The following is a 13,296-nucleotide window of genomic DNA, read 5'->3' on the forward strand; positions in this document are numbered from 1 at the left end:
TAGTTGGTCATCAATGGGAGGAGAGGCCCTTGGTTATGTGAAGGTTCTAGGCCCCAGTATAGGTGAATGCCAGGACCAGGAATGGGAGTGGGTGGGTTGGGGAGCAGGCGGAGGGAGGCGAGGATAGGGGATTTTCAGAGGGGAAACTAGGAAAGGGGATAACATTTGAAATGTAAATAAAGAAAATATCTAATAAAAATATAGCAATTAGAAGAGTCCTAATGACATTGTGCTATATTCATACATCAGTGCCTTGCTCAGCCATCATTAGAGGGGCTTCCTCCTGTAACAGATGGGACAAAACATAGAGACCCATAGTCAGACAGCATGCAGAATGACCTTAAAACACTTAAGCCCTAAATAGAGTATCTCCATTAAATCCCTCCCCTCAGGGCGCAGGGAACTCTGCACAAGGGGAGACATAAAGAACATAAGAGCCAGAGAAAAAAACAAGGAAACAAGACCCTCTAAATCAACAGAATCAGTGCACAGACATTGAGGCTCCATGAACAGGGCCTACACAGGTTTGTACCAAATGGGGTCCTAGAGCTGAAAGAACAAGTGGACATATGCCCCCATCCCCTAACCCAGAAGCTAATTCATAACCACTTGAAAATGAAACTAGCTTTCTTCAAGGGACTCGCACTAGGTGTCTTAGTCAATATTCTAATGTTGTAGAGAGCCAGCATTACCAGAGCAACACTTATAAAGGAAATACTTATTTGGAGCTGGCTTACAGGGTAGAGCTTTAGTCCATTATGGTGACACATCGGTAGACCCTGGCCTGGAAAGGTAGCTGAGAGCTCTACATCTGGATCGGCAGGCAGCAGGAAGGGAGAGCGATACTGGGTCTGGCTTGAACTTCTGAAACCTCATAGCCTGCCCTCAGTAACACACTTCCTTCAACAATGCAACGAGGCCACATCTCCTAATAACGCCGCCCACCTCCCAGTGACCAAACATGCAAATCTATATGTCTATGGGAGCCATTCTGATTCAAACCACCACACCAAGCAAACAAAATTCTCTTAAGGCACCATGCACAGCAGTGAATGGCCACCAGAATACAGTCTCAATGGCACCTTTGAAGGCTTCCAAAGGGTTTTCCTTTTTTTACTTTTTATTCTGTTAGTTTTGATTTTTAACTTTACTTTATTAATATATTGGGATTTTTTTCTCTACTTCTACCCTAGAGGTCCTGTGTGTGTGTGTGTGTGTGTGTGTGTGTGTGTGTGTGTGTGTGTGTGTGTTTTATGGGACTTCTAAGTGTTTGAACGAGTGAGTCTCTGGGTCTGGGTCTGTTTCTTGGGCTCTTTTCCTTCGTGTGTTTTGTCCTATTCTGATGTGTTAGTTGTTATCTTATTTTACTTTATTACTATACCTAGAAACCTGCTTGTTTTCTAATGAGAGACAGAAAGGGATGGATCTGAATGGAAGGGGAGGTTGGAGGAACTGGGAGGAATAAAGGGAGGGGAAACTGTAATCAAAACATATTTTGTCAGAAAAAAATATATTTTTAATAAAAGGGAGGGAAGAAAAAGACAAGTAGTCGCACTGCAGAGGAAAACTATGAACAAAGATGACAAGAGCACAGCAGTTGACACACAGGGGACATGGGAAGGAGCAAAAAGGTGATGGGTTAGGAAAGGTGCCCTACCATCCTGCAACCCTGTCCTGTATGCCAACAGTGACTGAATACTACGTCCACAGAAGGGGAAAAAGGAAGTTTGAGGGAGTGTCCTTAAAGAATCTAGATGTTTTCATCTGTGTATGATGCTGGTGGAGAAGTTACTGATAAAGAAATTATGTATGTATTTACAGCTGCTTCTTTTCCTTCCACACACAGCAGCTGAAGACACTGAGAAGTTCCAATTCTGCATATAAAATACTTCTAGTGTCATTTCGCCGTTAGCTACGCCCCATCTGTTTCCTTTTCCTCATACAGAAGTAACTATTACATTCACTCAAAAGGCTAAAGAGAAAAGAAAAATTGCAATACTAGGTTCACATTTAATTTGAGAGAAATAACGGGCTCCCAAATGTCTTAGTTTATTCTACACTGAATGAAGAAAAAAATACATAATTGAGGCTGGCTGTTTACACATCAATTTTCATTCTAAGGTAGATAAAGCGGTATCATTCCTTTAAAGCTTCTAATTTATTTCCAGAGTTTTTATATTTTGTAGATAACCTAGAAAATGCAGGTGGAGAGTTAGTGCTATTTATGAGCATGTTAAACACTGTCAGTGTCTATAATAACCACCTTGGAGAATGGCACAGCATCTTAAAAGCATAATTCTTTCAGTAATATTTATTCTGTTGCAATGTGATTTTCATTTTCTTTAAAAATTATGCAGCTTTGGACTTCATATACCACCATCTTCCTAGAAAATACCAACTAGTAAAATACGAGTAATAATATATTCAATATCAAGGCATCTGAGAATGTAAATAAATTGAGTTTAACACTTAGCTGCTATCACAAAAGCACTGAGAAATTTTATTTTTTATATGCTACTGGCATTGTTAATAGCTATTTTATTCTTCTGATGAAAGCTCAAAACACTGGTTTTGTTCACTCGGAAGAGAAAAAGGAACTTTGGTGAGCTCTCATGAACAAGGCATGCTCTTTCCTTCTTCCTAAATCTAAATCATCCCTTAAGTACAAATTATTAATCACAGCTTTACAGCCAAGCAAACTGTATGTTGAAAATAACCAGCAAAGTGGAGGGGGTTGAGCATCCTGATGGTGTGGCCCATTATCACATCAGCCTCAAATCAAAGACCAAAGACTCTCTCACAGGTCTAAATACTGGGCCAAAGAGGGAAAGGAGCTTGCCTATAACCCTGGCGGCTTATAATTAGATGCCCAGAGTCCACATGGTGAATGGAGGGCCCACTCCTGCAAGATGTCCTCTAATCACCACATAAGTGCTATGGCTTACACACACACACACACACAAATAAATAAATAAATAAATAAATAAATGCAATACTAGGAAGAGGAAGTCGAAAAGGAAGGGAGGGGAAGCCGAAGAGGAGGAGGAAGAGAAAGAAGAGGAAGAGGAGGGGGAGGAGAGGGGAAAAGAAAGAGAAAGGGAGAAGAGGAGAAAAAAAAAAAAAAAAGGTCTAAATACTGGGCCAGCTGTGGTGGTGCACATCTTTAATCCCAGCACTCAGGCAGCAGAGGAAGGCAGATTTGTGAACTCAATGCCAGCCTGGTCTACAGAGCCCGGAGCCAACCACTCTCAAGACAATGGAAGTAGGTGAGGTGAGGCAGGTAGTCCGAGCACATCTCTCCTTGCAGCTCTCCATGCCTTTCCTCCCTCAGTGGCTGCCACAGCAAGTCTGCCAGGTCATCTCCGGAAGCACTTGCTCAAGGTGGCAGAGTAAGAAGACAAAGGGAGTGTAAGTTGCTGGGGCTGAATAAGATCACCGTGTGGGGATTTCCGCGTGGGGATCATTCTTATCTAAGCTAAAATGAGCTAACGAGTGCTAACGAATCTTCCACCGATATGTCAACATGACAAAAGATTCACAGCATGAAATACAATGGTCAATGCAGACACTATGTAATAATAAAAATAACACTTTTAAGAAAAAATACTATTTAAGTGATAAGCATAATGCAGATTTTTAAAAATGTTCACTGTTTTCTAAATTTATAAGCAAATTCATTAAAGTGCAATTATACTATTTAATCATGTAGATATAGACAAATAATGAAGGAAAGAAAAAATATATTAACATAAAAATGTGAAAGGAAATATTAATGTTAATACATTCCATTGGATAATGGAATAAAAAAAGATTTTTAGTTTTCTTTTTTAAAACGATTTTTAGTTTTGTTGTTGCTTTTTACTTTTCTGGGTTTTTCCAAGATTAAAACATCATGAAAATTATTAGAGCTTTAAGTGTTTAAACATCTTGAAAATTACTAGAGGTTTATGTGTTTAAAGTTTCTATTTAAAAGTCCTAACATCCACAGAGAGGTCCTACAACACTAGCCCTGGGCCATTTCCTCCAAGCACGTTTTCTGCATTTTCAACTGTCTAAGACACTCTGTGAACACTCACAAATACAACCCACAAATGAACTAAGACAGAGCAGAGTAAATAATGTATAGCAAGGTTCTGGAAAATGTGGCCCTGGGAGATGAGGCTGTGTGCAACACAACTCCCCTGTTTACTGGCAATGAGCACGTTTTAAAAACAAGTTGATACCTAACTCCATGAAAGGCACCCTAGTGACACAGACACACGGAAGGACACACAGAAATCTCCTGATTCATTTCCTTTGGTTTAAATGAAGATTGTATGAGACAATGGAGTCACACGTTGGACAGGATGCCAGGCATATGGTCAGGGCCAGAAGGTTGAATCTTTGTGGTTTTGAACGTGTTGTGTTCTCACACTGCTGAACGCCAGCTCAGGTTTTCAAAGCATGCTCACACCGTTTCTAAGGAGACTGAAAGGAAGATCCATGTGCAGTTCCCTAGGCCTGCCTCCCAGAGCCTGCCTGGATCTGGCCCTGACTCCACAGCTCTCCTGTTGCTTCTGTTCAGGGACACAAGACAGTTACTGAAAGGATAACCCTGCCCTAGGTCTTCCGAGGAGAAGCCCATTTATATTTGAAGAAGAACCAGAAAAAAAGAAAGAACATTTTAGAAGAGAGAGATTTCTCTGCTAAAATATATATAATGAGAAATGTCATTATAGGTTTGATGAACACAATTATTTCCATGAATACAGTTAGACCAACTATTAATCTCAACTCAAATACTCTTAGGAACCGTGCATAGCTTGTACGGGTGATAACTTCCTGCAGCACAACAATGCTATGGTGAACCTCCATGTCCAGGACCTATGTTGAGTGCTTTTCATCTGGACAAGCCAGGGTTGCTAGCACCAACCAGAAGGTAACGCTGTGGGTTGTGGAGGTAGATCTATAATTACAAGGCTGCCCTAGCAGTCATCAGAACCCAAGGGCAAGCCTCAGCTACACAAAGGGGCAGAGGAAAGGGCATGAAAAGAAAAGGTGCTCCACATGAAATAATCACATGTACACACACACACACACACAGAGGCACTCACAACAAAATAAAACAAAACAAAACACCACTAACAAACAAAAAAACAGTATTAGGAAGTTCACTTAATCAAGGCCAGAGAATCAGGTTCAGAAATGGTAAAAGCACCAAAGGGGCCAGTAGCAGGCAGAAAGGCATTTGACTCATAGCACAGGGACCTTCCTTCATTCTGGCACCAGCACGGCCATCTCTGGAAAGAAGACCTTCTTGAACTTCAGGGGAACACACCCCCAGGGGACGCAAATTATATCTTTGCATTGCTGATCCCAGAGACTTGTGACAGGCTGCTAAAATGAGTATTTACTTCACAGAGCTCAAAGCTAGCCTTGACTGTCACTGTGAGACAAAAAGATCCTCTCAATACGAAGGAAGATCTCAACCACGTACGGCAAACGGCAAAGCCTCACCAGTTAGGGAGGCTGCTGTGTTTAACTGTCTACAGGATCAACAGCAGCTGCCACTCAGTGTCAATGGGTAGCAGCTCCCTTAAGATAGGAGGTACAATTCCTTAATGGTGTAAGTAATTTGCCAGGCTTCAGGATGTAATTATATAAAACAGAGTTAAGTTCGTATATTGATGAATGGGAACATGCTCTAGCTGAAAGCAGCCACGCTAGCTGATGCCAATGAGAGCTCCCATCTGCATTTCAGGATGGATGTCGTTAGCTCAGAAGATTAATTTCTCCATTTAATTCTCCTTCCTGAGTTAGAAAAAAAAAAAAACTGGAGGTTTTCATATATACTTTTTCCCTGCTTAATAAAATGTTGAGAGTTTCAGTCAATGCGAAGAAAATAACAAATTGTAGAGATTCTGAAGATTGAACATGGCAGTGCCCCCATGGTTCATCTGTGTTTATATTACAGCACTTCTGAGTTGCCCCAACATCCTCGGTGAATCTTAGAGAACTAAAGGCAGCGTACACACCAATTCTGTGCACAGTGGGTTTGCTCTCACAACCTCTGAATTCCATAGTCCAAATGAAGAGAAAACATGCAGTGATATTCCTTATTTTATTAAGGCTCCTAGAGATATTTATCGCGTGTGTGTGTGTGTGTGTGTGTGTGTGTGTGTGTGTGCGCGCGCAAATCCCGTCTCTGGTGATTATTAACTTGACAATGTTGACAAGTTTTTTTTAACCTTATATTGCCTGCTTCCCTGTCAATAAAGTAAAAATGCTAAGCTAAATATTGACAAGATTTGGTAACTGACTAAATACAAAAGAGACACCACAGAAGACATGGAGCAATGAGAACTTTTGGGAGCTGAGAGGTTAACATTCTGTTTGGTCCAGGAGAGTTGCAAACATGGCTGATTCACAGACAACCGGGTATATAGGTTCAGATACCATGAAAGGAAGAGATGTAGGGAGGGGGGTGCAGGGATTACACTGGAACATAGGTATACCTAATATCAAGGCACATTTTCAAAAACTTTCATAACATATCATTTTACTTCAACATGTCCATTGTAGCTAAAATATAAAATGTCACCCATAGGTTCACAAAGACCACAACTAGTGGGGCCATTTTGAAAAGTTGTGAATCTTGAGGAGGCAAAACCTCGGAAGGCAAAGTAGATCTCTTAAGGTTTTATAGCCCAGTCTCTCATATATATATATATATATATATATATATATATATATATATATATATGTATGTATATGTATGTATATATATACATATGTATATGTATATATACATACATATATACATATATGAGAGATCTCAGCACAATCAGGAAGACATACATGTTACACAGCTTTAATCTTAACCTCAAACATATTTGGTAAAAGTGTTCTTGTGGCTCCTGTCACTCTTGTAGTACTGAGAACATGAACACTGTGGTGTTCTGCCAGATTCTTTTCCTTGGCTGTCTGTAGGCAATCCCAGTGACAATGACACAGACACCTCCTTTCACGTTCACTATCAGTTTCATTTTAAACCTACAATTGCAGCATCTCCTTTTAAATGTCATCAATTTCCTCTCGGATCAACAGAATTCAACATCAGAAACTACATGGTCCCTTAGTCTAGGGCAACTCCTCTCTGAGTGTGAACCTGCCCGCTCGCTTGTCTGCTCACTCACTGAATGAGCTGCTGCCTCAACACCAGGACTCTGCCTCTGCCTTGAAAAACAGGGCAAGGAAAAGTGAAGACCAACTTTACTTTTTTGTTCTCATTTTTAAATCCCTAAAACAAAACTTGTCCCTTCTTGGACAAGTCTAGGAAATCATCCTTTACCAGGTTACTGAGCACAGTAGGGGGCTTCTCCAAGACTAGCAGGAAAAAACTGAGTCCTAATGCTGTAGGTACATTCAAATCCTTCTAGTGTCCAGAACTACACTGCCCCAGATAGCCCAGCTGTCACAGCATTTGCTGAACATCTGACTTGAGACTCGTGTGAAATGAATGTGTTATAGTGTAAGCTAAAAACAAGATTTGTGAGAATTCAGTCCTGTGGATGCCTCATTTGTTAAAATACTCACCTACATGATACACAAGGTCCTAGTCCTGGACTATATGAGCCAGAGATAAAGCTACATGCCTATAATCCTACCACTCTGGACAAGGAACAAGTTCAAGATCATCCTCAGCAACAGAATTACTTTAAGGCCAGCCTGGGCTAAATAAACTATCTGAAACAAAAACAAAACAAAACAAAACAAAACAAAACAAAACAAAAAAGGGGAAAAAAGAAAGAAAGGGGGGGGAGGGAGGGGAGGGGAGGGGAGGGGAGGGGAGGGGAAAGAAGGGGAGGGGAGGGGGAAAAGAAAAGAAAAGAAAAGAAAAGAGAAAAGAAAAGGAAAAAATAGAAGAAAAATACTGATAACTTATTAAAATCAGTCTCATGATAAAATGCTGCTAACTGGGTATATTAGATATAATGTATTATCAAAATTAATTTTACCTATTTTTTTCCTTTTCAATGAATACTATAGATTTTAAATATACTATGTGGTTTCCATTTTATTTATACTAAATAAGTTAGGTAACAATAAGAGGATCTTTAAAATATTACACTGGAAAGAAGATGGCAGCATCTGATTCTCCACCATCCAGAGCTAGAGGTACAGCTGAGACCTGTCATCACTACAACGAATAAGGCCCTGATGATGGGCGGGAAACACAGCTTTGCTCTACAGCTAATGAAGCAGAGAGACAGAAAGGAGGAGGGTTTCGTAGATGGTTAGGACTGCTCATGGGAGAACAAGAGAGTTGGACTTTGAAACGTGGCTCTCACCCAGGCTCCACCAGCACACATCTGTGATGTCAGCACTCAGCCTCAGTAGGAGAATCACAAGTTGAAGGCCAACATGGACTATATAACAAAACTAATGTTGCTGCCTGCCTACCCCTGTGCTCTTCCAATCACTCACCCCAGCTTTTAAGGGGTTCTAGAAGGATGCCACTCTCATGTCCAACCTACCTGCCCTATTTCTTCCCACCACTAAGCTATGCTTGATAGAAGAGAGCACAAAGGAAAACTTGAGAGAAATTTCCACAAGGTGACTCCACGTGCTGCTATCTCAAGAGAAAGAATCAAGTTTTCCAAATTTTAAGTACTCTTCTGCTTTTGAGATTCAAAATTCCCACCCAGGTCAGATAAAAGGACAGAAATGGGAAGCCCTGTCCTGTCTTCACTGATGGCAGCCGGCATTCACCCCCTGGAACAACTTACTCAATCTCTTGGCTGCCTCCAGAGCCTCCTTAGCAGTGTTGGCAACAAAGAACCTCTGCACTCTCACTCCATGCTCTGACATGAGCTTCTTGCTCTGGTACTCCTGCAGGTTCAGCCATCTTCGGGGGGTTAAGTGACCTGCCTAGGGAGAGAGGAAAGGGCACTTAATAACAGGACGAAGAACACTGTCATCTTCCAGGTACTATCCACCAGCAATGAGCAACACTCGACTTAAAGAGAATCTAAATAAACCTGCCATGGGAGCTTTCTCAGTCTCAAATGTTAAAAAAAAAAGTACAGACAGTCAGACAGACAGACAGACAGAGACAGAAAGACAGACAGAGTTGGAGAGAGGCATGGAGACAGAAGAGGTACTGGGCTTGGAAGATGAAAAAACTCACAGGGAGAGAGAGGGGCAAGAGAAGGTAATAAGGGGTAAAAAATTTAAAAATGTCATAATGTGATTCCCACATTCCATTTTCATACTATTAAGTGTCTACCTAAGAAAATTATAATACATATAAGACTGTGTATAAATATACCTTTAAGTGAAATTCTCTCATTTTGGGCTGATAACATTCCCTCCTAGAGCCAAACGCCCCTACATCTAACAAAACCCCTACACCAAGCATAAGGAGGCCCTTTTTATGTGTTACCCTTGTGCTGGTCAGGGTTGACCAAGAGGCTCTTGCTATTACCCTTGGTTGGCCCCAGACGCAGATGATAAATAAATCCCTACTGCTGGAGACACCGTGCACTTCAGATACAAAGCCCTGGAACCCCTGAGCTGGCACTGACCTGAAGGCCTCCTCCCTGGGGACTGGCTTTCATGGAACCACAAGGAACCATGGAAGGTTCCAAAGGAAGAGAGCAAACAGCAGTCGTCCCTGGCTATGACACCAATGAACCACAACAACCAACATGGCACGATAGCCCTGAGGGTGCAGTAGGCTCTGGCAGTGACCAACAAGAGGGAAATCATGTTTAGTTCTAGAAACCTCACCAACTACCCACGACTAGTGAAATCATGGATCTTGGGGGAGAATCTACAACCACCACTTTACTAAACCAGCGTAATCCCTGACTACATCTTAAAAGTTTATTTATGGTCAGAGAGAAGTGTAGTCCTCGTCCCTCTCCAAGGAAATTTCTTTTTGCAAGCAGACCTCTACAGAAAACCACAACCAATCAAAATGAGTTGTGAAGCCCAGTCCCAAAGGATTTTTTTTTACAAAACAACCCCCTCACCTAAGATTTAGAAATCATTGCAGAAGAAAAAAAAAAATCCCAAACCTACACAAAGAACGACTGGCAACTGAGGAATGCTGAGCACTGGAGAAACAGTCTTCCCCAGATAAGAACAGGGACTGGATACCCAATACCCACTGACAGTCCTGAAAACATATATACAGGTAACATTATACAGACTACACAGGTTATATTTAGGAATATATATGCATATATGTATATAACAGCAATATTACTGAAAGACGCAGCCATGAATTAGAAAAAGAGCAAGGAGGGTTTACAGAGGGTTTGGAGGAAGGAAAGGGAAGGGGGAATAATGTAATTATGTTATAAACACAATAAATAAATAGATAGATAGATAGATAGATAGATAGATAGATAGATAGATAGATAGATAAAGTTTAACTATCATAGTGAAACTCTTAGATGTTCATTTTAACCCTCAAAATGGTTAAGCAGAGCAAGTTCAATAGCTTAGGTACAGAAAAACTATCTGTGTGAGTTTTTGGTTTTCTTATTGTTCTAGAATTGTGTCAGATGCTCACATCAGAGGAAGTAAGCAGGCAAAGGATCATGGGACTGTTACTGGGTGTTTCATTTCATTTTACTATAGCTTTCTGTGAGCTGGGAAGTACTTTCAGATCAGGAGTTACTCTGGAGAAAAGGTAAAGGTTCACACATACAGCTCTGCCTCCCCTCGCTCACCAGGCGCAAACAGGGAAAGCTCTTAGCATTATCTTAACAACCAATATAAACCATTAATCATACTCAGGAAAAGCTTAGGAGAAGTATGTTTAACAGTAAGAGATCGGGAAGCCACAGACTAATTCACTTCTTTCTTTTCCTTTTTAAAATTTTTTCTAAATGTGTATTATGTGAGCTTGTGTGAGTTTCTGTGCCCCAAATGTGTGCTGGTGCCGGTGGGAGTCAAAGGGTGTCAGACACATGGAAGTTACAGACAGGTCTGTGAGCCATGTGGTATAAATGCTGGGAACTGAACTCAGGTCATCTGCCACAGCAGTACATGCTCTTAATGGCTGAGCAATCTTTCCAGCTCCCAAATCTCTTCTTAATTTTAGTTTCTAGTGGTGCCTAGATAGGTATTTGAATGAGGAGATCTCACAGTTACCTGAGAGTCCTCATTACTACACTACCATTCAGCTGCAGTCGGATATTATGTCAGCTTGCTTAAGATGCCAATACAAGTGGTTTTTTTTTTTCCAAAATGCGCTATCAATTACTTTTTAATTTATGTCAAAAGAATATAAAGAACAAGATGGCAAACCAGTAAATTACTTTTGTATTTTATCCAGTAATATCAACAGTATATCCTACCAAAACTATAAATCTCATTTTCAATGAAAAAGGAATACATTTGGTTATGTTTACACCCATGAGTCATAATGTAAAGGAATTTACAAGAGATGATCATCCATTAACAGAAATTAAATATTTACTCATAGCTAAATTTCAAAGCTGGCAGAGTGAAAAATAACCTGATATCCAAAGCCTACTTGCTTCTACAGAGGTCTCCATGAATGTGCAAGGCAACGTCAGACTGACCACAGTGCTGATGGCCTAAGGGCGGTGCGCAGGAGCTTCAATCACTTTCAGAATCTCTGAAGGGTCCTTAAAATGTCATCTCGTGTAACCTCCAAACTAGGATGAACTCTCTAACAGGGGATCGATCCTCTGAGGCTCACAGGTATGTCCCACTGAGACTCACTGACCACGTGTATCCCAGAATAGCTATAAATATGCTCCAACCCATTTGTGGAACATGGTGTTGCACCACAATGCCAAAAGGTTGGATATCAACCCTCAGAGAGATGAGCTTCTACTCAAGGGTAGAATGTTCTAAACTTTCGGACATCCTTAGGAGAATATCTTACTTGTCAGATAGAAAATATCAAAAATAACTCCAAAGGAATAAACCCCACCTTCTGTTTCCAATACAAATAATGTTCCAGTTCCAGAAACTGCCTACCTCTAAACTAGAAAGGTAACAATCATCCCGAAATAAACATAATTCACATACACTTATAAAGTATTCAAGCTTTGACATGATCAAGTCTAAAGATAGCTCCTCCTAGCCATCTACATGTATTAATATATGCTATATATAATATAATTATTTTATATTGCTTACAATGTTAATATTGAAACTGATTATAATCCCTCTTTAAAATTAATAATACTTGGATAAAATCCAATGCAGGACAAACAATGCTCACACAATCTACTTTTTATAGTCTTAACTTCTGACTTTCTAAGTCTTAATGAAACATTAGTAACACACAAATTTGATAAATGAACATACTCAAGGCCTTAATAGTCTATTGCATTCCACACAAGATTCCAAGAAAAACATGAGTTTAAGTTATTTAGTAAAAGCCATCTAAGGAAAACATTAAATGTTACACACATGTCATTATCAGGGACTGCTTTTAAAAGGCAAATGGGAAGAATCAATAGATTAGGCCTATGTTGACATACCAATTTAAAGCTATTAACCAAAGAAGAAAAAGTACAGTTTGAAAAGCACATTTGAGAGAAACTAAAAACAGCCACCGTGTAGTCACGGTCAATTCCTTTTCATTAGACTACTGGCCGTATTAATTTCAGATATGTTAATGCAATCTGCTGCAAACTAATTGCAATTGATCCAGAGACCAGCACCAAAGACATATAATACATATTGACTGTTTCTACATTGACCCAAATGAATGCCAGCTTAAAGTCGCTTGCTTTTAAATTGAAAACCAAGACAGTGAGCAGACTTGCAAGGCCTGTGCTAATGCCCTGTCTATCACTCTACAAAGTAACCCTCTTACAGAAGCATCAGATGGCTGTGCTCAACCAAAAACGTGGAAGAGCAGGGTCACTGACTACATCTCAACTTCTCTAAGTCATCTCCACTTCTTAACAATTTGTGCTGGGCTGAAGAGGTGGCTTAGTTGGCAAAATGCTTGTGTACATGCATGAAGACCTGAATTCAAGCCCAGAGCTCATGTAAAGCTAGGCGAGGTAGCATATGCTTAATAATCTCAGAGGTGAAAATAGGCAAAAACCCAGTTGCCAGTCATCCAGTCTCGTCTACTTGGCAAGTTCCAGATCAGTGAGAGAGCCTGTCTCAGATCGATAGATAGATAGATAGATAGATAGATAGATAGATAGATAGATAGATAGATAGATGATAGATAGATAGATAGAGATAGATAGATAGATAGATAGATAGATAGATAGATAGATAGATAGATAGATAGATAAATCAGGCATA

The 13,296-nt window shown here is 40.3% G+C and overlaps 1 protein-coding gene across 2 annotated transcripts in view; it reads right to left on the reverse strand.

Moving 5' to 3' along the window:
- The window catches only part of Suclg2 (succinate-CoA ligase GDP-forming beta subunit), a 237,572-nt gene that overhangs the window by 171,123 nt on the left and 53,153 nt on the right, over positions 1-13,296 (reverse strand). For both annotated transcript variants that reach the window (XM_029535679.1, XM_021190019.2), the window contains exon 2: positions 8,769-8,910. In XM_029535679.1, the coding sequence (XP_029391539.1) occupies positions 8,769-8,910 (142 nt within the window). The remainder of the gene's footprint in view (positions 1-8,768; positions 8,911-13,296) is intronic.

This window comes from Mus pahari, chromosome 2, assembly GCF_900095145.1.
Source record: "Mus pahari chromosome 2, PAHARI_EIJ_v1.1, whole genome shotgun sequence".
NCBI classification, from domain to species: domain Eukaryota; kingdom Metazoa; phylum Chordata; class Mammalia; order Rodentia; family Muridae; genus Mus; species Mus pahari.